The sequence below is a fragment of the Oncorhynchus mykiss genome, chromosome 19 (assembly GCF_057628025.1).
Source record: "Oncorhynchus mykiss isolate SJ-2025 chromosome 19, ASM5762802v1, whole genome shotgun sequence".
Taxonomy (NCBI): Eukaryota; Metazoa; Chordata; class Actinopteri; order Salmoniformes; family Salmonidae; genus Oncorhynchus; species Oncorhynchus mykiss.
Genome location: NC_143040.1, coordinates 49,598,017 through 49,622,581, shown reverse-complemented (window position 1 = coordinate 49,622,581; position 24,565 = coordinate 49,598,017). Strand labels below are relative to the sequence as shown.

General features: G+C 42.8%; 2 protein-coding genes and 1 pseudogene across 4 annotated transcripts in view; 1 reads left to right on the top strand and 2 right to left on the bottom strand.

The window, feature by feature from the left end:
- Nucleotides 1-4,049: 4,049 nt before the first annotated feature.
- On the bottom strand, nucleotides 4,050-6,701 carry LOC110497841 (homeobox protein six1b). The gene is made up of 2 exons (XM_021574266.3): nucleotides 5,684-6,701; nucleotides 4,050-4,769 (listed from the first exon to the last, which is right to left on the bottom strand). Exons 1-2 carry the CDS (start codon nucleotides 6,241-6,243, stop codon nucleotides 4,475-4,477), a joined length of 855 nt encoding a protein of 284 aa, XP_021429941.1. The 5' UTR covers nucleotides 6,244-6,701; the 3' UTR covers nucleotides 4,050-4,474.
- A 5,861-nt stretch (nucleotides 6,702-12,562) lies between these two features.
- LOC110497840 (homeobox protein SIX4) lies at nucleotides 12,563-20,891 on the bottom strand. 2 transcript variants are annotated; one of them, XM_090211262.1, is made up of 4 exons: nucleotides 19,998-20,877; nucleotides 16,056-16,741; nucleotides 15,234-15,323; nucleotides 12,569-15,095 (listed from the first exon to the last, which is right to left on the bottom strand). In XM_090211262.1, the coding sequence occupies exons 1-4, from the start codon at nucleotides 20,723-20,725 to the stop codon at nucleotides 14,464-14,466; spliced, it is 2,136 nt and encodes a 711-aa protein (XP_090067388.1). In that variant the 5' UTR covers nucleotides 20,726-20,877; the 3' UTR covers nucleotides 12,569-14,463. The 2 variants fall into 2 exon arrangements, with proteins under 2 accessions (XP_021429940.3, XP_090067388.1); XM_021574265.3 differs by lacking the exon at nucleotides 15,234-15,323 and having other exon boundaries at nucleotides 12,563-15,095; nucleotides 19,998-20,891.
- An 811-nt stretch (nucleotides 20,892-21,702) lies between these two features.
- Nucleotides 21,703-24,565, top strand: part of LOC110497838 (CDK-activating kinase assembly factor MAT1-like) — a 76,344-nt pseudogene continuing 73,481 nt past the window's right edge. Inside the window, exon 1 of the transcript XR_016488967.1 lies at nucleotides 21,703-21,870. The product of XR_016488967.1 is annotated as a CDK-activating kinase assembly factor MAT1-like (transcript). The remainder of the gene's footprint in view (nucleotides 21,871-24,565) is intronic.

Sequence of the window (24,565 nt, the reverse complement as noted above, 5' to 3'; positions counted from 1 at the left end):
ATTCTATATTACAAAATAAATATATGCCTCCCGAGTGGCGCAGCAGTCTAAGGCACTGCATTGCAGTACTTGAAGCATCACTACAGACCCGGGTTCGGTCCCAGGCTGTGTCACAGCTGGCTGGTTTGGCTGGCCTGTATTTCCTTGTCCCATTACGCTCTAGCGACTCCTTGTGGCGGACCGGTTGCCTGCAAGCTGACTTCGGGTTCCTGTAAGCTGACTTCGGGTTCCTGTAAGCTGACTTCGGGTTCCTGCAAGCTGACTTTGGGTTCCTGCACGCTGACTTCGGGTTCCTGCAAGCTGACTTTGGGTTCCTGCAAGCTGACTTCGGGTTCCTGTAAGCTGACTTCGGGTTCCTGCAAGCTGACTTCGGGTGCCTGCAAGCTGACTTCGGGTGCCTGCAAGTTGACTCTGGTTGCCAGCTGGACAGTGTTTCCTCCGACACGTTGGTGCGGTTGGCTTCTGGGTTAAGCGAGCAGTGTCAAGAAGCAGTGCGGCTTGGCAGGGTCATGTTTCAGAGAACGCATGGCTCTTGACTTCGCCTCTCCTGAGTCCGTAGGGGAGTGGCAGCGATGGGACAAGACTGTAACTACCAGTTGGGGACAAAAAGGGGTAAAAGTACAACAAAAAAGATCTAGATATCGCTTTTCCTGCTAAGCTCCTAAAATACCGATATCTGATTTTCTGAAACCAGGACAAGCTTTGTCTTTGTAAGGGTCGGTTACATGAGCCCGGGCCTTCCAGGCATATTTCTCTTTGCAAGACTCTTTCAAATGCATCAGAATCGAGTTGCATCTTGTCCATCACCTTATATATTGGAAAATATATAAAAATTCCCATTCATTGTCTCCTCTACATGACGCCCTTCATTTGACACACATGTTATCTTACACCCTAATAGCTTGGGAGCATCAGGAGTCTGTGCTCCTCCTTGTCTTTGAACTCTGGGTCATGCATCACTCAGCATAGTGGGAGATAGAGATAAATATTTATTTCGCCAATGCTACTTGGAGCTTCCTGTTGTACCAGAGGCTTCCTGCTTGACCACTTGTCTGAGAGGAGACTGTCTACAAAGACACACTACAGAGAACAGCTGTTCAAAGGTGTATAGCACTGGATTATAGCACACACTCTCTCTCTCTTGCACACACAGTCTGCCTCTTGGGCAAGCCAGGCTGGAGCGTTGTCAGATCCATGCATCATTGGTAAGGAAATCTCCCCACAACCCCGCCACCCTGCCCCCGTCCCCGTCCCCATCCCTGCGGCAGACCTGAAAAGATCCTTTTGTCCATCATCACCCCTCTTCTACCTCCACCTCCCCATGCCCACACCCCTCATACAGCCCGTGGTTATGGATACCTGGGATTGTCTCACACAATACTCCCATGTAGGGGTAAGGCTACCTGCAGGCACTAGACCTGAGAATGCCAGCCCAAGAACAAGTTCCTTACCTTTTGCTTTGTCCTCATTGTAGATGGATCATTTTACTCACTCTAAGTGCTTACCAAAATCGACATACCAGAACCCTCTCCCACGCTTTAGAACAGACTGCGGCCTTTAATTTACTCTCTATATGTTTATTTACACCCGACAAGGTCTTTCCTGCCATTGATTTAATGCCACTGCAAGTCATATCCATGAAAAACAAAATGCCCTTCTGATGACTCTGTTGTCCATTAGCAGCTGCTCTTATTGGCTCTAGTCAGCTCACAGTGAACCTGATGGCACATCACATTCAGCTCTAATGAAGGAGCCCAGTGCCTGAGGCTTAGGTCTATTTCTCCTACACATGCTGCACTGCTGCACCATGGCTCCACGTGTAGAACTGAAAGGAGGAATGCTCTGTGTGCCAGATACAGTAGACTCACAGTTTATGTGTGTATCCATGTTAACTGTCCAGTGTGAACGCACCGTGTTCGGTTGGGATCCGAAGTGCGGAATTCAGGCGTGATTAAAAGCCTTGTTGGAGTTTCCGCAAGAGATTGAATTCATATTCTATTTCCACCCCTGTAGAGGTGACATTGATGGCTTAATTCCTGTATGGCACATAGTAATCTCTCGTGTGTCCATCCTTTACCAGACATATTGTCCCTAGATTTACTGGCACATTCACTTTGGTGCCTTTGTTATTGGCTGTTAGCCAATCAGGCTATATTTTTTCTCTGCCTGCAGTCACATGGGAGATTTCGTGCAAATTTGGTCTAAAGAGTCTATTTTGTCAATCAAAGGTGTCCTGCACATTATTTGTGAGTGGGAGGCAGAGTGCAGAAAATTCCTAACCTACATTTGAGTCCCTGGCACTTTTTTTGAGACAGACTTGTTTATGTGTCTCCTGTAAGTCAAATACAGTGGGGTTGATAAAATAACAGGTTCCTGCTTTATTTAGAGTTCAAATTAGGTCCAAATGTTCCTGCATATTAGATTCAAAGGATATATTTATATACAGGGAATCCCAAGGCATAACTAGTTTCAAGTTTATTTTAGTAGTATGGTAGCTGTAGGGGTAGTATAACATATTATTAGAAAACTATTCAAAATGTAACAACCGCATCACTTAAAAATATAAACTGCATGGCTGTAAATGGTAAATATTCACTCCACTGTATTTGGTAGACATGGTAGGTTGGTGGTCATGATAGGTTAAGAAACAGTCCCAAATGACAACCGCCTCTGGGATGCAGACTGCCCCAGGCCAGGGTTCCTCGTGCTATAGCCGGGCATAGCCCTGCAATCTTGGCAATCAGGATCTAATGCTAGCAGCAACTGGTTCAGATTAGGCCCAGGAAATCCTCCGTGCTCTCTGTTCAAAACAATTTACCCTGACATGAGCCGAAGGGGTAGGGGGCAGAGGAGTTGTCCTCTGTTACCAGAAACTTTTGGAGTGCAAGTGAGACATTTTTCAAAATATGACGCAGATATTTGGCCCATAAAGTACGCTATAAATGTTGTTGTCCTTTGAGGATTGCTTTACAGCCTAACGCGGCTGTAGACCCTATACAAATCAGTCTTAAATTTGCCTATTCGATATATTCGAATGACAATGATTGCAACAGCAATTATTCATATTATTACAGTAGTGTTATTATTTGTATATTGTTTGTATTATTATAAGACAATTTTAGTAATATGCTAATAACTAAAATAAGAAGCAGATTAGGCTACTGTTGTTATTATTGTTGTTGGTGATGGTGAGCTCATTGAGCTCTAAAATCCCATCATTATTATAGGATAGTTAGCCTATAACATGAGTGATAACAGGGTTCAACACTAATTGTATTGTAATTCTAAAAGTTGTGCATGATGTTGAACAAGGATGAAGGAGGGAGTATTTAAAAAACATAAATCAATTTCTAGGTTTATTTGTTCTTCGTAGTAGGCTACAGATTAATGTAAAATCACGCCTTCCGCAGATGGTGTTGCTTTTCCGTGGCCCAGAACCGACAGAACAAACACTTGGAGAGAGCAAAGTAAACACCGCAACACAGACGTAATGATCCGCAGCGCCCATGGAGCACGGGCGAGAACCAGGCTTCTTCGCCTTGGGCAAAACATGGCTTTAAATATCATCGACAAAACTACTCTGTTGTGCATACCTCGTGGTCCTTTTTTAAAACGAATTATAACACTTCGGGCCCCACATTTTACAGTTCCCAATCCGGATGTTTAGTTGTTATTCTGAATCGATCATGTTTTGAGTTTTAACTCCATTAACATATCTGAAATTCCACGTTGGGTGAAAATTAAAGCAACAATTTCAAGGAAAGATTAAATATTTCCATTTTGTCTGGAGAGTTAAACAGATAACTTTGACCGTGGTTTCTATCCATCCAAATGGTGACATAGAGGCCTAAGAAACTAAATGTGCTTTTCGAATACTTACTGCCCAAAAGTTGAACAGATATTTTGTATTGTTTGCTATCATGAACGTGCGTAAAATGTAGATGGCTCAATGCTATACCAAGGAAGAAAGCGTGACCAAAATGTTTTGGTTTATTACAGCCCATATTTGTTCTGCATGCCCTACATATCTTTGAGGGATGAATGTAGGCTATGATATAATGCTATTTATTTTATTGACTGGACATACAAATAATACACATTAAACAAATTGTCTCTTTTTGTTTTATTGGAAACTAATAGGATTTTAATGAAAACGTCGCTTCTTAGTTTCCATAGCAGGAGGTTGCTATAAATTTTATCTGAACAAAAAATATCATAAATTAAGCAAAAGGGCAGTCCAGTTTAAGTGTCTCGTTGACTTAAGAGTTCGTAAAAGGGGGTTTGATTGTATTTTCACGGGAAGGAGGGTACCTCCTAAGTCAGGATAAGCGCATAAAATAATTGCGTTATAGTTCTAACCAAATTTAACGACAGACAGAGGTCAGTCTAGTTATAAGGTACCATAGTGTAATTTCATATATGTACTCAAGCTGGTAGAGTTATCAGTCTTTCAAAAGATAGTATCAATTTGCCTTTAGGAGCCTAGATCCACAAGGCTTGATGTTAGAGGTCCCAGCAACGAGTCTTGGAGTTGGTGCGGGTGTCCGTGCATTCCATGCACCGGCTGTGCGCCACCGAGACCCGTCATAGGGTAAGAGGAGACGCCGGGGTGACTCATATTTCCCTGGAGCAAAAGCACAGAGTTCTGATCAGGGCTTTGTGGTGGAGAGAACTCATCTTCCGAGCTGGACATGAGCGACTTGCCGCCATCGAGGGGAGACAGCTGGTTCTGTTTGTTGTTACCGGAGTTGTTGTTTTCGCTGTTTTCTCTGAGAAGGGAAGATATGTAAAGACGTTAGAAATATAAAGGTTTATAGCATACTATCATACCACGTTGAGGACTATAAAGATTGTAACACAAAAAGAAACAAGTCAACATATAGCCCAACCAATTCCTAACACTCGTATTGTCGTGTAAACTATTTTAACTATGCAAAATTTGAGTACTGTCATCATTGGTTTGTTGCATGATTTCGTGGTGGTGATTTTCGGTTGTGAATAAACAATCTTGGACCCAGGTTTACAGAATCGATAGGCCAAATACAAGCTAGACATTTCAATTATAAGCCAAGAACAAGCCAATCCAAAATTGGTTTAAACTTTAGGATAATGCAATTAAAAATATATTCAATCAATTTTTTTTATTCTGACATTTCAATTGCAAAAGGGAAACTTTTGATCACACGCAATACTTTTAATTATTGCATGAGAATAATATCTTCTATCATAATGATTCCATATCTTGACCACTGAAACCGTGACCTGTAGCTCCAAATATACATGTATCACTGTCTAAATAGCTATAACTTATTCTGATGCCAGAAATATTTAGAACACTATCGAAATTATAAGGATATAGTCAATAATTTGTCATTGGTTCCATTTCAAAGTATGTTGGCCATATGTTTTTGTTTTGGGGTATCACACTAAATGTTTGAAGTGTAATTTACAGTGGATAAATTGTAATTTAAAATTGTTAAAACCCTTTAGTATAAATATATTGTAATATTAGTTGGGCCTTCTAAAAATCAGCATAAGGGCATGTCACTTTAAATAAATTAGTTGGGAATTTATTCAACTTCAACTCTGGTAAATTACGCATGTGATTATGTTTAGTTTATTCTTTCCTACTATTAATCCTACTATGGCAACATTTGATTGTACTTTTTTGGTCAAAACATACCTTTCTTTAGCTTCTGCGGCTCTGTCTCTCTGGCGTCTGTTTTTGAACCAGTTGCTGACCTGCGTAGTGGTCAGTCCCGTGGCCTCGGCCAGCTCCCTTTTCTCTCGCGGGGAGGGATAGGGGTTATGCGTGTACCACTCTCTAAGAACACCCCTGGACTTCTCCTTAAAGCAATAGCTGGTCTCCTCGCCGTCCCAGATTGTGCGGGGCAAAGGGAATTTCCTTCTTACCCTATACTTCCCCACGGCTCCAAGCGGTCGGCCGCGCAATTTCTCCGCCTCCACGTAGTGCGCTTTCAGCCACAGCTGCTGCAGCTTGGGATGGTTGTGCGGGGAAAACTGGTGGCTCTCCAGGATCTTATAGAGCTCTCTGAAGTTCCCTCGGTGGAAGGCGACCACCGCCTTTGCTTTCAGTACACTTTCATTCTTGTGGAGGTGGTCACAAGCTGGGAGAGACCAGAGAAAACGACCGAGCCTCTCCAAGTTACCTCCTTGTTGCAGGACCTCGCAGACGCAGGCGACTTGCTCCTGGGTAAACCCAAACGAAGGTAGTATTGACATGATGTCGGGTCTCAATCCCCAGCCCAACGCCGATATCCAGATGGATGCTGCTTTTCTGTCTATATATTCTTCACTGGTTTGTTATTGTGTTCCAGAACCCAGTGCAATCCGGCGTCCGGACAATATCCACTCCACCCCTGATGCGCACGGGAGATTCGGATGTTGATTGTTGGGACAATTTGTTCCTGTTGGAGATATGTCAGGCTTAAAGAGAGCGCTGCGCGATTCGTTGATTGGCTCTCCCACTGCCCTATACCCTGGCAGCCGAGCAGAACTGGGTTTGCAGCTCCGTTTCCTCCCTGGAGGGAGTACGTCAGGGGCTGAAATTGGAGCCCCCCATCCCATACTCCTCTCCAGCTTTAGCTGAGGGAGCAAAGGTACCTAAATGCTAATCAATTATTACAGATTCTTAAAGAGCATTTTTATCATTCCCTTCATGCAGGACCTCCCATGTTTTTGGAAAGTTCCAGACAAGGCTTGAAGTGAAGTACAAGAGATCGATGAATATAGCTGAAGTAATTTATTGCATCACCGTGCATTATTAATTATTGTCACTGTTAACCGCCCTCATCTTGCCACCGAGTTAATGGCACGCAGATTGTGTATTTCTCTCCTATTTTTCATAGTCTCTCCTATTTTTCATAGTCTATTAATTATCAAGTAGTGTATTTTATGAGGTGATATAATTTAATAACTTCCTATGATAGTTATACGTGCCATTACGTACGAGTGCCTGCCAAAAAGGTTGGGGCTTTTAGACAGGAAAGAAACGTTAAGAAACGTACAGGTATTTATAATGTGAATAAACATCTTACTCCAAAAATAACTTAGGATAGTTCTTTGTAAGGCTTCTATGTCAATATTGCAAGATGGTCTATTGATGAAAGATATAGTCGCCTAACACGTGTAGGATATTTTACTGAGCTTTCAACTGAGATTTGCAAAAGGCATCGTGTGGTATAGAACCTGGAATCTGATTAAATATATTTCCCCTAACTTTGTCCAAATAATAGCCCCAATGAACCAACCGTTATGATATTCCGTTTGTGCATAAGTAATGACGTATATGCCTTATATTTGATTGGTGTGACTCCTCTTTACGCATGTGCACAATAGGCCTACCCTATGTGTTAACACGTCGATGGACATTTCCATCGATATTATTGTTATTATGTTTTTTTTTTTTTTTAAATGTTCTTTTTTTGCAGCTTGTTTAATTCTTTCAATTTCCAAAATCCTTGCCTAAAACATTAGTCATACATTGAATAATTTTGATGTTCAGTTATATCTGCTTTCGAATTTTTTTCTTCGTTTCAATTTGCATCAGGATATTTTAGGCTACTAACAGTACTGCATTAGCTGTTCATTTATTATGGTGTGAAATCTTTATATTTCTACGAAATTATGTACATTTTTATTCCGGCCTCCCCAAGGTTATTTCCCTGGAGATAAATCGTCTCTCCACTGCTGTCCTCAATGTTGTGGCGTGAAACATAAAACCTATCCATTAGTAAATGAGTTATGTGAGTCACGGGCTCTTGGTCGTTGAGTCGTTGTTTTGAAGGATAGATCACATTTCTTTATCTTTCCCAGGATTTGCAACTTGACTCTCCGGCAACACGTTGAGAAGTAGACACCGGAAAGGAGCATTTCTAGGGCAGCCAATATTATTTGCAATATTATTTATTCTGTCCGTTAGGCCTACATCTTTCACCAATATCTGATTTTACATATGAAATATAGATTGGGTATGATATATGATATGGGTTAAATGTTATAGGTAATTCACTGTTAACATATTTGGTATTCTACACACCACTAGGCCTACCAGTTAAAAGGGCTTAATCGAGCGTTGGTTTAATACATTTCTGTGGTTTTAGACACATGTAAAAACTAACCTCGTGCTTGGATGAGAGGCGAATCTAGAATATCCAGCTTAATCTGTTTGAAAATAATGGCCTATACCATACAGATTATACAATTGATTTAGGGGCACTTCTGTAAATGGAACTTCCATCATAAAAGCAAATGAACGAGGGTATGCAATAAGTGAAGTGTAAGACCCAACCATTTGCTGAGATTATTAGGATCTCAATTTAACTGCCTCCTGATGAATTCATGGACAATAATGTATAATTGCTCGATCTATTCCCAGTTGTATTGATTATAAAGGAAAACAACATCAAACGAGCATCCAAAGTATAGCCTAAAATTGGCTGAGAGATGTGCATTCTGTCATGCAAATTAGAACATACAAGAACTTATGAAATACGTTGAGGTTGGCTATCGAAAACTAAGGCCCCATCATTCAGTGAATAAAAGGTGCATATTGTGCGGTTGACCGGTCGGTCCTCGACATTAGGCGGAGGCCTATGGGGTTCGCTCCGCTCAGTTCTCTAAACCCCAGCGCTCCAGCAAATGAGCTGTCTTATGGGCCGCTCTCAGGTTTCTCTAATATCTCTACCACATTGCGCCGCGCCTCCTCCTTTAACCCGAGAAGCCAGGGGGACGTGCCCAATCTTAGTTCAGGTCGTGATTATTTCAAGATGTGGACTCCCCTCCACTGCCCCCGGGCAACGATGACGATTGGCGACGTCTCTGCTACTGCACACAACATCGGTGGATGGAAAATGAGAGGGAGAAAGAAAACAATCCACAAATACATACCGAGAAAGCACTTCATAAAAACGTCACCATATCTCATATCAAACCGTCTATATGTGGCGTTTTGTGACTGAAGCTTTTTTCTTTATAAAAGGGAGGAGAGAGTCAAATGATGAAAGTCCAGCAAGACCGGGTTCACACAAGCAAGCAGATGGTTTTCGCTTAATCAAAACTGCTATTTCAGCTGTTGACTGGAACAATGCTGATACTGTTCAAATTGGCTGAAACATTTGGAATGTAGCCTATGTAGTCCATGGCTTTCCTTAATATATCTAGCCTACTTGGATAAATCAAAATAATTTGAGACATAGCCCAGGCCTAATAATTCATTGCTGTAAAACTATTTTAAATTAAAAGGTGGGCCTATAATATTTGACACCCCGTATAATTCGTTGCATAGGCCTATATATCTTCAAACTATGCAAAGTATGCAACAAACATTTTGAAACAAAAATGAGTGCCGTTAGACAACATCAAGTCTGGCTTAGATTACTATATTTTTTATAACCCTAATGTTGTTGTCTGTGTAAATACAATTGTAGGATTTTTTTGCAGAATCTTTTGAGAATTTAACTCACTCACTTGAGACGAAGTATAGGACATGTGATTATTAATGACCCCAATAGGACTTTTTTTTTCTCAATACTATTAGTTTGAATTGGCCCATAGGCCCTGCCCAGACCTACATTTTTGTTGTAAAACATACAAGCCTATTCATCACTTTAAGTGCAATACTCCGAATTGGTTGCTTTCTCAAAACACAACTGTTGACATGAGTGAGTTAAATGAAATTGGAGCCGCAATTATCAGCTTAACAGAGTTTCCTGTCATGTTAGAAAATTAGCCTTGTATAAGAGCACTGCGGTCACCTCCCATCAAAATCATTACGGCTCACTTTCCTCGCAGTGCTACCTCATAGGCTACAAAAGGCTATATAGCAGGATAGTAAACAAACTTTGGTCCTGATGTTGTTAAACGATAATTCGATTAAGAGGCTTTACCGTTGCGTTCTATGTAATAAAACAACCACAATATTTTGAAATGTGTTGTCCTCATTTTCTAAACCACTTGACCATTAGTTTCAGACAATGTGTAGGTTACTGGTAGGGAGGGGGCGCCAGTTTATAAACAACAACCCCATGACGTTATGCACAGATCGAGATTTGATATTCACAATGCGTAAAACGGACCCTCCAATTAATTAGGCTATTTGGAGAGAATATTTAGTGTTCATGTTTTTATGTGCTAAATTAAGTTCACCATTATATTTAAAGGCCTATGAGTGTTGGTAACACAACTAATAAAACATATATAGTAAACATTGATTAGGTGACATTTGGCATGGGGGAAGGAGCTGTCATGTTTGTATTGCTTTCAGACAAAGTCAAACTCCTTAATAGTCATATGAGTCTTATTTCCGTCCCCCCTGTTACAGAGTGGTGTGTTTCTATGGGAAATACAATTTCACCAGTGTGGCGTGGCGATGATGCGGACTCCCAGCTGTTGCCTCTCTCTCAACATATCCCATTTCAGTGGAGAACAACACCCCAACATGTGTGCGTGCACCGGTGCGCATGTGCGTGTGTGTGTGAGGGGGGAGAGATATAGATATGGGTGGAAACACACTGGCATGTGTAGTGCACGTTTGGACCGTTTTTACGCATATGTTATACGTTGCGGTTATAGTGCAGAACCGAGCATTAAATTGCCCCAGGTCGCACCTTTCCTTTTCTTTTTCGTTGTGGATGGAGGACTGAACATGTGCAGATATTTTCTCACGCCTGATAACAACTCAATTATCTGATGTCGAAGTCAAATATTGCGTTGTGGTTTTGATGGCGAAAACAACTTGGCCTATAAGCTAACCTCAGTCGTTCCCAATGGATTTTAGGCACACACACATCTCACATTGTAAACGCCATAGAGTGCGCGTTTAAACATCAATTTATGATTGTACTCATATTTGCTAACTTTAGGTTCATTTATTTACATTTCACTTTCGGAACCCCACAAATGAATCTCCGTGGGTAAAGCATTGGTGGTGGGTCTTTTGGAGCAGCGCAGCACCCAGCGACCCCTGGCCTCTCATTAGTGGGATGTGGAGCAGCGGAGTACCGCGCTCCCCAGGTCATGTTACATATGGCTTGCAGTCTGCTGCGCCGCATTAAATGTCAGCTTTGAAACCATCCAAGAGATCAGAGGTCACCGTTTTTAATAAGGCCTCGGTTCTGGGGGGGTCCCTTCTTTTACTGCTCGCCCGCGCATGTTTTACAGTGCACGTTTTAAATTGTGGACGAAATTATACATCTTACTTGTTTAACTTTTTGGTAACATTATTATGTGGTTGGATTGGTGTATTTGATGTTGAACAATAGCTGCAGGACACTTCTCATGTATAAAGTGTGTTATTTTAAAAGTTACACATCTATAAGTTACTTTTTAAACTTTTTGTTTTCTAAATATGCAATACATCCATCTATTAAGGTTGCCTTGTAAGCTATACTGTAATACAAATAATGTAGTAATATTGCAAACAGATGTTCTTCAAAATAGTGTTTAGTCTTCCTTTAAAAGGACTGACTGTGCTGTTCATTTTCTTCTAATCTACAGGCACAATAAAAAGGGGAAATTTGAAGCTTTCTGGGGCCCACACCCCATGAGAACATTGGCTCCCTTTTCCAATCAGACTTTGTTCAGGGCTTCAACAAAGCCGTTTCACCCTCTTCAATATTACAGGAGGCATCACCTGATACCTAACAATCAGCTAATCCAATGCCCATGGCAACGAAGTCACCAGTGCACAGGTAACCATACACCAGTTACCTGCGTCTCCCTCTCCTTTTTCTCCCCCTCTCTCTCCATTGAATGAGCGGAGACAAACACCTTCTGTTTATTTGGGTCATCCGTATAGAACCCATAAAAATGATCTACGAAGAGGATAAGACCTGAAGTCCAGTCTCAAAACCACTATAAATTCTCCATCTACCTATCCACCCATGCATCCATTCCCCCGCCCCTTCTATCCCCCTTTATCTTAACTAGCCTTACTTGGGAGCCGGTGGAGAGAATCAGAATTGGGTGGAAGATCATTAAAAATCCCTAAAAGCCATGTGAGCAGTTCAGGATATCTCTGTACAGACACACAGTGCCTGTGAGTGACAACCCTTCAGACTCATTCATCCATATGTGGATCAGCTGAGTGAGGCAGGGAGAGCTTGCTCTGGGTTATCCCAGGGAGAGGGCCCATGGATAGGACTGTGTGGAGCTATGGACCCCCCACCCCTAAGAGCAGTACCTCTGGAAATCTCATTGCTGTTTATTTGAATTACGGCGGCTGAGATGAGAATAGGAGGGTTAATGAACACCAGGTTGCCAGGCATGTGCAAATGATCACTGCAGGTTTGCAGAGCGCAGTTCTAGGTTTGTTGGATCAGGGCATGCCTGTTATACCCCCATCCTCGCAGAGGTTGGCTTTTTAAGCCTTTTAAATATATAGAAGACGTATGCTTCCCGTCTGGAGAATTTAGGTCCACTGTAGACATAACATTAAACACAAACCCAACTCACATGTTTAATTAAGAAATAATCTAGAAATTATTTAGTCATGGTAAAGGAGCCAAATGAACACTTTTTTCATGACAAAAACTAGTAACAGTTTTATATTTTTATAAATATAAACTTTTAATGCAGTATGGAGATTTAGAAAAATACATTCACATCATTTCAGATTACAAACATACAGTTCAAGCTAAAATAAAAAACAATCTGTTTTACCACATGCCCATGGCTTATTTTTGGTATATGACATCAGAGCATGTAGACAAAGTTGTTCTGTAATGTAATCTTTATGTCAGTTTGCAGTCTGTTCATAGCTCTACTCTGAGTGAGGGTTTAGGTCATGGAACCTGACAAAGGAAAATGTACTGGCAAGTCTGTATGTACATGGATCTGTGTCTTAATGTCTTACTGTTATGTGTAAATGACATTTGTTGGTCATGCGGTTGAGATGGGGTATTATGGTCTTGTGTTGTGTGTCTGTGTGGAGTTCATGTCTTCAGTTGTGAAGTGCTCCACATACATTTGTTGATGTATGAGGCCCACTTACTCCCTACCTCAACGTCACAGGAGATGTCTGGCTTGTGCACCTATCTAATAATACCAGAAAATGACCCAAAGTGGAATAGGTTTATCTGAAAACCATGGAAGTTTGCATGTGTCTCACTCTGCACCTATGCATCAATCATAGAGGGTAGAGAACTTGCTAGTCACACTCAATCGTATTTAGAAAATAACAATTAAAAGTAAAAGGCACTAGTAACCAGGACATTTTAATATTCTTAACTCAGTTTGACATGCAAAGGGACACAATAGAAATCCCTCTCCATAAAAAACACTTCGGACTGCATGTGGTTCTCCTCCCTCAAACACAATGCTCCCCTTCCAGTTTCTCATACAAACAGGCACAACAGTCAATAATATAAATGTGCTTGCATCTTACTGTGTAGACAAATATAACTGATGTATATTTTTGCAGAGACAGTTTGAGGAGACATTTCAAAATCAATGATGGGACATACTGTTGCCAAAATGAACAAACAGCATATAGTGGTCTTACTATGTTCAAATAGATACGGACTGTGTCACAACCCCTTTATAACCTCTCTCTGTCTCCAATAATGGATGAAGCTTGAAATATGTTTTCACAGTATAGATTTGCTATGGTTTGATCAGTCCAGAGGGAAAGGTAGGTTCTTTGAAGCTACAATCTTCTGTTATAGTGTTTTGATGCTAGTGCAAATTAGGAGAGGTCAGTGCAGACTGACATTCTACGGGGCAGAAAGGCACATTCATTTCTTCTTAAGTCCCCCGAACAGAAACCATGCCATAAATATGATGAATCATCCTCAGCCCACATGATATGTAACAAATGATGAATGTACTATGGAGGATGGTAGACTTGAATGACTTTCTGAGAATTTGAAGAGGTCTAAATTGCATAAATCAGCAACTGCTGTGCACAGTGATGGTCCTGTTATTCATATGTGGTTTTTTGTGTGGTTTTCAGTGCAGCAATTGTAGTGGTTTAGTGAACATTTTCACAGAGACGCTCCCCTCCCCCTACTGAAGGACCTTTTTGAGTTGACCCAGATGACGCATTTAGTTTGGAGAAACATCCTGGTCACATGACCAGGGCCATTCCAACACCTGCTTCCGTGGATCAAGTCCACTCAATGGGAAGTAGCAGGTGTTGTATATAAAAAATGCACACTTAGAATGTGGTTCATATGCATGCAAGGGACTTCTAGTTCTGACTTTCTGTGATGCATAGAGGAATCAGGGAGTTTTAAAATAATTCATTAGGATGACTTCATAGTGCCAATCCAAGGGGTTTGCATCTGAATAGAGTGCAGTGTAAGGTAAAATGAACACAACATTAGCAAATAATTTAACACTTAGAAGAAATGAATGGTAAAAAAACACACAAAAAAGTAAAAATATTCACCACATCACTGCTTGGGCAGATATGAGTGCTTATGAAAAATCATAGGTTACAGGTTAAAGGTCAGCCATATCCTCGTCCATCTGCACTGTCTGTAATTTGGCCAGCTCCTTCTCCTCCCCCGGCTCCATCTCCCCACACATGACCCGCACCATCTCATTCACCCCATCGCCACTTGCGTCCACCTTACTCTCTGACACAGACATGTAGTTGTTGTTCATGCCAGGGCCCAGGAGGTGTGAGGAGGGGACAGGTTGTGGGTTGTGGCCCCTGAGGTACTCAGGCTGGAGGTGGTGTCCGTTCGGGTCTGTTTGGGCCATCAGAGGGGTGCTGACGGTGAGGGTGGTGTAGACCTCAGGCTCTGGACTGGAGGAGCTGACCATGGTTACATCAGAGGAGGGGGTGGGGCCCTGGCTAGAGGGGACCTCCTCTGAGTTTAGGGGGGCTGAGGAGTAACTGAGCTGCCCACTGGTGTCCAGGTGAAGGCCATGATGGTAGGAGTATACCCCACCGCCCCCGCCTCCCTCCAGGGGCTCCTTCTTGATGGAGGTCTGTCCAGTGTTGCCCATGCTGTACAGCACTGTGCTGGGGTGCATGGGGGCCATGGCCAGCTTGTCCTGATGGTGCTGGTGGTGGTAGGAGTCCTCACTGGAAGAACTGACTGCTACATTGTTCACTTGGATTGTACCTGGGATAATCAATGACAGGCCATTATACATCTTATACTCCTTACAAACAGTACTTTATACCCTTATCTCTGAACCACTATAACCAACTCCTGCTCGACTCGACAAACAGTCTTCCAAATCTCTGGCTTCACTCTTACTGTACTGTTGCTGTATGTTCTTAACTTCCAGCAGAAATACATCAGAAATCTCTGCTGTGTCTCTCTCACACCTGGGTTTTGAAGCTGACCCTGTGGGACCCAGGAGAGTTGTATTGATGTAAAAGCCTGCTATGGGCCAACAAAAAGGCTTTTTTTTCTTTCTATTTTACTTTTCTGTTGTCCTGGTATGAAGTCTCTGCTTTTTGTCAAAGTAAGTGCTGTAATGACTCTCTCCTCGTTAGTAAGTTTTTCAGCCCTGTAATTGTCTGAAACAGATTCTCCTTCTCTCTCCCCCTGAGGTCAGGAGTGTGCAGTGATGATGACTTCAGAACCTGTGTTCTATTCATCTCTATAATTTTCCAGGACCACCATATATTGCCACACAAGATAATGGACTGTGTGTGTGTGTGTGTGTCTGGCATTTACGTCAAGCCCCAACTCATTGCAGTGCAGTAACAAGCCTCTGGCCTCAGACCCAAAGTCAGGAAGGCCAAATGCTAAGGAAGCTTAGACAAATTGAACACATAACAGAGCTGATGACTACACCCATTGCTATTTCAACCCAGGACTCATTCACTTTATTGAAGAAGAAGAAAGGGATTTGGTTGCAATATTTGAAAGGTTAGGGTCAACTACCACCATATTCTTGTAAATGCACAGATAATGTATCTTTCATTAGCAATGAAGAAGACATTAAATCCTAAAATACTCTAAGCAATAATTATTTCTCACCAATAACCGTTATCGGCAAAACTTTAATGTGGGTTTTAAGTTTTCAATGTAGCTGACATAGAACTGACAACCAGTTTAAAGTCAACCCACCTTGTGAGAGTGCTGAGGTGGAGGAGCCAGAGGGGAGCTGCAGAGGAGGAAGACCTACATTGCTGTTGAGCAGAGATGCCCTGTTGCCGTCAGATATGCCGCTGTGCACATGGACCTGACTGTAACCGCCCAGCTGGAGCGTCCCTGAGGACGAACTGAACGTGAGGACGGACGAGCCGGCATTTTGAGCTGCCATGCCGTGAACCCCCTCCAGTTTCACCTCTGCCCCGTTCACACAGCCAGAGTAGGAGGCATAGTCCACGCTGGAGCTGCCCAGCCCCTTCTCCTGGCCTGCCTGCATCTGCATGTCCACACCAGAGCCCCCCATCAAGACCCCCCCAGAGAGCCGCTGGGGGTTGAAGGCCAGGGGCTGGACACCCAGGTTGAGCCCGTTGAACAGGATGTTGCTGGGGGCCTGGAGGTAAGACGAGCCACCATTATGGAAGACAGTGGAGGGGTTACTGGTCACTAGGTTCCCGTTAAAGAGAACCCCACTGCTGGATCCAGGGGGCATCTTGATGTCCCCAATCTGTTTGATGACCAACCCACTGTCCAGAGACCCTGTCTGCAGGGGGAGGGCCCCATGGGTCATCGCCCCGTCAGATGAATTGGAGAGGGGGAGTGGAGAAAGCTCTTCCTGTCCTTTACTAGACTCATCCTCTGTGCTGTGGTTGCCATCAGATTCACTGTGGGAAAAAAAGCCAGAGAGAAGGGACAGTGAGATATAGAAAGATGCTCGGGGACTGTCGGAATGAAATATGTCCTCTTCTACACTTTTGATAGATTTTAATAATATAATTGTGTGAGGCAGAATAGAGGTCAGAGAAGTAAGTTGTCCTACTAGTTTGACTTACAGTATGTTGCTGTCTTTTGTGAGCGCAGAGGTGGAGTTTTACTATTGACAGAGTGAGTGAGACAGATAGATTTTGAAACCAAGATAATCATAGGCAGACCTGTGAGAATGTTGAGAAAGTGGGTGTGCGTGTGTGTTTCTCACTCAGAGTGGTAGTGTGTTTGTGTGTGTGTGTTTGTTGGGATGTAAACATTGCATAAATTAATAAAATATTGCATCACTCACTACCAAGGAATAAACTCTAATTTCCTGTAAACAGAAGGCTACAGAGGGTAGTGCGAATGGCCCAGTACATCACCGGGACCGAGCTCCCTGGCATCCAGGACCTCTATACCAGGTGGTGTCAGAGGAAGGCCCTAAAAATGGTCAAAGACTCCAGCCACCCAGGTCATAGACTATTCTTTCTGCTACCACACGGCAAGCAGTACTGATGCGCCAAGTCTGGAACCATTAGGACCCTGAACAGCTTCTACCCTCAAGCCATTAGACTTCTAAATATACTGAACAAAAAAATAAATTCAACATGCAACAGTTTCAAAGATGTTGCTGAGTTACAGTTAATTTAAGCAAATCAGTCAATTGAACCAAATTCATTAAGCCCGAACTATGGATTTCACATGACTGAACAGGGGCCATTAGGCCCACCAACTTGGGAGCCAGACCCAGCCAATCAGAATTCGTTTTTTCACACAAAAGGGCTTTATTACACATTGAAATGCCACACCTGGTGGATGGATTATGGATGGATTATCTTGGCAAAGGAGAAATGCTCACTAACAGGGATGTAAACAAATTTGTGCACAGAATTTGAGAGAAATAAGCTCCCTTTGTGCAAGGAACATTTCTGGGATATTTTATTTCAGCTAATGAAACATGGGACCAACACTTTACATGTTGTGCTTATATTTTTGTTCAGTGTAGTTACCCAAATAGCTACCAGGACTATGTGCATTGATCCCTTTTTGCAGTAACTCTTTTGACTCACCACATATGCTGCTGTTACTGCTTATTATCTGTCCTGTTGCCTAGTCACTTTAACCCTACCTATATGTACATGTCTATCTCTTTTACATCATACACATCGACTCAGTACCGGTACCCTTTGTATATAGCCAAGTTAGTCATTGTGTATTTATTGTTTGTGTTGTTGTGTGGATGTTTACAAAGCATGTGACAAATAACATTTGAATTGTTTTTTGATTTGAACATGCAAAATACCTTATTATTTGCATACTAAGAAATGTGGCTGACTTGTCAATGCAACTTAATCCATCCCTCAACTGTCTTAGCCAATTGAGATAGTGATAAAACCTCATGCACAAGTACATATAGAATTTTATAGAATCTTTGTGGGCACAACAACAGAGGTGAACCATGGAGATCTCACAAACATTGCTTCAAAGAGGTGTAGTGACTACCAAAAGTTTTACCCTGTGGAGAATAAATTGAATTATATCTCTCCTTTATTTAAACTCCTTCAGGACCTAGTAGGCTTGGACGACAATACAACCAACAGTGGACCTACCATTTGGTGCAATAAATTCCAGGGTGACAAATGTCAGCTGTGGCAGCGTGACAACACAAATGGTCAACTCATTTATTTGTAATTTGGTGGTGATTGGTATATGTTTTGGTTAATTTTTTTGTTTGCATAACTTCACATTTTAAGTTTTGTAATGTCAAGAAAATATTAAGAAATCGAACAATGCCATTTCCAATTGTATTTTTCATCATGAGTGAGTGACTGAAACAGCTGCATTACCCTCGCTACAAAAAAAGACTCGCTCTCTGAAATAAAGAGCCTCATTGACTCTGAGAAACTTCTGCTTCATCGTCTTGAGGCCTGCAAGCCAGTTATTGAAGAAGGATAGCTTATTCCTCTTCTCCATAAATTAACTTAATAACTATGGCTTATAATCACTTATTTTGTCACTCAAAGGACAATCATTTTCACTCATTGGCAATATAATTATTGGCCTCCACATACTGGAATGAAGTGGATTCAAACACAAAAAATGTCCTTCGAGCAAAAATGCCTGTGAGCTGTTTATGACATCATCTTTCTTGAAGTGTGTGTGTGTGTGTGTATGTGCGTGTGTGTGTGTGTGTGTGTGTGCTTCAATTGCTTTGGCAATGTTAACATATGTTTCCCATGCCAATAAATCCCTTGAATTGAATTGAGAGAGAGAGAGCGAGAGAAAGAACTCACCTCCACCAGGTGCGCACGAGCTTTGTTCATAAAGAAGAAAACATAAAAAGAAGGGAATATATCTGCCTGCCTGTGGGTGGGGGTTTTTCAAACGAAACGCTGAAGGGAGGTTTTCTGATTACCCTCGGCTTAAAAGGAAAAGTAAACAGCTAAAGTGATTTATGTGGTGAGGTATTCAGTTGGTTTTGAACACACACAGGTGAGGTATTCAGTTGCTTTTGAACACACACAGGTGAGGTATTCAGTTGCTTTTGAACACACACAGGTGAGGTATTCAGTTCGTTTTGAACACACACAGGTGAGGTATTCAGTTCGTTTTGAACACACACACGCACGCACACACACGTTCACACACACGCACACACAAACACACACACACACACATACACACTGTCAGGAGACTATATAATTGTTTCATACTTATAGGCTAAATCTATAAAACAACTTATTTCTAACACAATTTAGACTATGAAAGTTATATTCGGAATATAGCAGGCTAATGTTGGACTGGTATCCATGTTCTTAGCGCCTGAACACTCAAAAGAAACCCGATCTGGATGTCAACAGCCTCATATTTCAAAACATTAGCGGCGTGTTTGCTACTTGGCACACTTTTTTGTTTCGGAATTACTCTATCTAATGTTAATTATTTACGCTGTCAACTCACACACCAAGCTCTATGGGCGATTACCATACAATAGCCAGAGGCAGTCATGTGTGTGTGTGTGTATGATACAAGGCAAGCCAGCTCGACCTTGCCAGCAATAATCTCAAAAATCATTCCTGGTAATGAATGTACAATTTAAATGTGCCATTACGCACACTGTGCTATTTGCGTAAAATCAAGCAATCAACGGATACTTTATTTGTTCTTTCTCACCTTTTTGATTGCGCTTCGGATGGGTTTCTGTCCCTCTGTCTCCTGTTTTTGAACCAGTTGCTGACCTGCGTCAAAGAGAGTCCCGTGATTTTAGCGAGGTTTCTTTTCTCGGCTGGAGAGGGATATCTATTCTGCTTGTAGAGATCCTTCAGCGCGTTGCGGGACCTCTCTTTGAAGCAGTATACTGTCTCTTCCCCGTCCCAGATAGTCCGGGGGAGTGGGTACTTTCTCCGCAGGCGATATTTATCCACGGCGCCCAGGGGTCTCCCACGCGCTTTCTCTGCCTCGGTATACCGTGCCTTGTACCATAGGTCTTGCAGCGAGGAGTGGTTGGACGGACTGAAGCTGTGGTTCTCCAAAATACTGTAGAGCTCCTGGTACCGAGCCTGATGAAAAGCGACAAGAGCTTGAGCTTTCAGAATGCTTTCGTTGCCGCGTAGCAGGTCACTCTGTGGCAAGGACCATAAAAACCTGGCAAGCCGGTCCACATTGCCTCCCTGCTGCAGAGCCTCGCAGACGCACGCCACTTGCTCCGGGGAGAATGCCAGGGAAGAAGTCGCGCTCACCAGAAGTTCACTGTGGACCGCATCAGTGTTCGAAGTTGCGCGCTCCATAGACAACTCCGCGGTATCGAGCGCCAGAAGCTTGATACACTCTCGCCTGTCCGTCTTCACATTTTCCTTCTGAATGTCATTTGAAATTGTGACTTCTCCTGAAGAAGAAGACATTTTCAAGCCTTTCCTGGTAAGTCACTCCTCCCTGGTTCCGGCAAGCCTTCAGCCGATCAGGTTACCCCCTCGCCATGCGAATGCGATCGAATATCTGGCAGCAGCTGTAAGTGGATAGCGCTCCCCTTTCGTTCCAACGTGACTTTTACTCTGCGGGAACTGTAGCAAGAGGGCATTGGGGTCTGTCTGCAGGAGAGCCACCCGATTGGCTACGAAGGGCTCCGCCAGGGAGGAGCGACCTCGACCAAGAGACGAATGTTTGGTTTGCAGCTGTCACTCAAACATGACGTATAACATTTCAGAGGCTTACCTGTACAAGGTGAATGTGGTTGGGATTTTGATATGAGAGCGGAAAAGACTCTCCATATTGTCTGCATCATGGCATATTATTTTTTGATTGTACCAACTGAGCTGTGCGATAATGGACTGCCCCTGTTAGCTAAATTAAATAATTTGTGATATGCGTACAGCAGCCTACTCTTTATAGCCTACGTTATACATTCAACTCCAACATCGATTAATATAAAAAAAGCAAACTAATGAAAGTTTCTTATGCGTTAGCTCAGTTAATGGAAATTAACTGATAGGCTATTTGATTATCATAATGCAACAATAGCTGATGCAAATACCTATTATTATTAGGCTCTGATTATTAGACTATTATTATTAGCAATGTTTTTTGCTGATTACTATAGTGAGTTTCTCACGTTTTCAAATAGGTCTTCTAACAGGCTATCAAATGAAAATGCATAATTTTAGTTTAAAAAAATGAAATAAGCCTAAGCATTGTGGAGCTCTGAAAATGTCGTGTGTGTGTGTGTTTATTCTTGTTTTCATAATCTTAAATTTGAAAATAACAAGATTTATCACTATTACGCATTTGTCCACTTAGTGAGGTGCGCTATGAGGGATCATTAACTAGGAACCGATCTTACCACCGACGTTCTTATCGGGACTATTTAAATGTGACACATTTTACCACTTGTGCGAACTGTTAAGAGATATTGATAACTTGCTAGTTCATTGTTGACATCGATTTTCGGGTACTTTGTAGAGATGGACAACTAAGGGTGTCCGAGATGCAAGACAGCAAAATACAGGAATCAGTCCCTGAAACGAATGGTGGATGTTTGTGGCCACACGCTGTGAGTATCAATTCATGATAACTAGCTAACGTTAGCCTTCCAGCAATTAGCTGCATGTTGTCAATCCATGCAAGGAGGCAATGTAGACCGGCTGGCCAGGTTTTTATGGTCCTTAAATATATATATGCAAGGAGGCAATGTGGACCGGCTGGCCAGGTTTTTATGGTCCTTAAATATATATATGCAAGGAGGCAATGTGGACCGGCTGGCCAGGTTTTTATGGTCCTTATATATGCAAGGAGGCAATGTGGACCGGCTGGCCAGGTTTTTATGGTCCTTATATATGTGTATGTGTATTATTTAGCCAGACAACTATAATAAGAAATATAAAATAAACTGTAATGTTAGTTAGTACGTCTGTAACGTTTGTCAAGCTGAACGTGAGGAGCTGGTGCGTGATGTCAATATTAATGTTTGCTTGTTTTAATATGTTCTTTCTATCGGCAACATAAAAACTTATATTTGTCTCAGCGTGTCTTGTTTACAAGCTTTACAGTATGCACACGTTTGTTTAATAAACAGCGCTGGCTTGTTGTTTGTGATACGGAAACTATTCCCATATCAATTCTGGTTGATGTAGTCGCTCAGTGTCTTTGGAAGTAACATAAAAAAAGATTGCAATAAAGCTGTTCCCAAAATCCCCCCTGTTTTTTAAGCCCAGACATCCACCCAGTCTCCGTGATGGAGAGGAGACCTGTTGATTTTATGGGTGTTGAAGCTGATGAAAATGCTGGTGTCTGCTGGAGCATATGTTCGACCCTGCATGTTTATTGACCGTACCATCAGGAAGTGGCTGTGCTTCGTCATCAGGTCAGCCCACTCATAACTCAGAGCTTCTGTTCTGTCTGGACGCAGGGTCACACTGGGAGAAAATTGAAATAACTTTGCAATAAAGCAATTTAGAGGATCGCCCTTCCCTAGCTCCGGTCACCTTGCTGGTGCTCTTCAGAGCTGTTTACCAGATCATCAGGGTGCTGCTAGGAAACTGCAACCACACACATTGGGATGTTGTCTTTGACTGTCCCGACTGCTGGTTATTTGACTAAGGTTTGGTGTGATATTGTTGATGTGCAAATGTTGTGCAATCTCGGAACCCAGAACTAAATCCGATCTGTCACTGGAGAGAAGCCTAATCTTGACAAAAGTGGTATTTTTTTCATAGTCAACATAGTGTGTAGGCTTATTTGAATGAAATTCTAGAAACAAAAATATCCTTCCCACCTATCTGGCTGTCTGTCGGTCTGTCTGTCTGGCTGTCTGTCTGTCTGTTGGTCTGACTGTCAATTAGTCAAGCTGTGGCAAGGTCTTATCTGCATTGGGGAGAGAGTCTTGCTGACAGCTGACAACGCTGTGAAGCCATCCAGTCTAGGCCGTCCCGTGCACTATATGGAACCACTCCACCCTGCATCTAAATTTAAACCCCACAGTGGCACATTTACTGTCGCCGTGGCCTTCTGTTATTTATTACCTACGCACGATGACGCAGGACCTGTGTCCTTTGGCGACGACACAGCACAGATGCCGGTGGGCCAGGGATATTACCCAGGCTGGGTAGGTACAGATCAAGGAAGGACTGATAGGGACACCTCTGCAGGTGGAGGCTAGGTTCTTGTGTGTCTGTTGGTCACTACCCCTTTAGGCAGAGTGATGTAGATTACTCTTTCCCATGCTGAATGATCTACCTTGTAATTTATGACATTCATCTTCCCATTAGTTAAAGAGTCAATCAAATGTCCCATTGTTTTCTGGCTGTGGCTCCTTACGTTTTAGGTGTTACTGGCAGGAATGGGGCGTCACAGTAGGTTAGCGGTGTTCGATGGCCAGGTGATTACGACACAAAGGGATCTCCTGCCTGGGCCCACGCACCACAGCTGCTTGTGTGGGAGTCCAGAGCATGGAGTCCAGAGCATGGAGTCCAGAGCATGGAGTCCAGAGCATGGAGTCCAGAGCATGGAGTCCAGAGCATGGAGTCCAGAGCATGGAGTCCAGAGCATGGAGTCCAGAGCATGGAGTCCAGAGCATGGAGTCCAGAGCATGGAGTCCAGAGCATGGAGTCCAGAGCATGGAGTCCAGAGCATGGAGTCCAGAGCATGGAGGGCTTTATGTGAGAAACAGGTGAACCAGCCCCTATGTGGCTGCATTGTTCCTACCTTCAATAGTGTATAGGAGGGAGAGAAGGAGGGAGGGAGGCAATGTCACTGGCTGTTGGGGTTGCGGAGGGGGAGGGGGTTGTCTTTGCTGTGCCAGGCCCCTGTTTACCTCCTTTCTGACCTGCTGACAGCTGCAGATGGGAGAGATATGAGCTCTGAGCAGGACAGGTGAGGGGGAGGACTAGAGGTGCAGGGCTCGCTCACCACTCTGCTACAGTGAGAACAGTTCTGGGAGAGAGGAAGAGACAGAGGGAAAGATAGCGTATGCTAGAGAAATCGTGTGGATGATGCTGGACATATTACCGTATAGCCTCTCAAGCCCTTATGCCCAGCAGCAGGAGAAAGGCACAATTTGAAAGATGATGCTGCAGTAGATAGCAGACGTTTTATGGGCTCTTGACCTATTCTGTCACACCGTGTATTAGTGATGTATGGGTTGACTCAAAACCCGCAGTCCCCGTGCTTATAACCGCAAAATATTGTGTGGATGAAGGACGGGTGGGTTGCAATCGGGTTGAATAAAGAGAAAACAATACATTCATAAA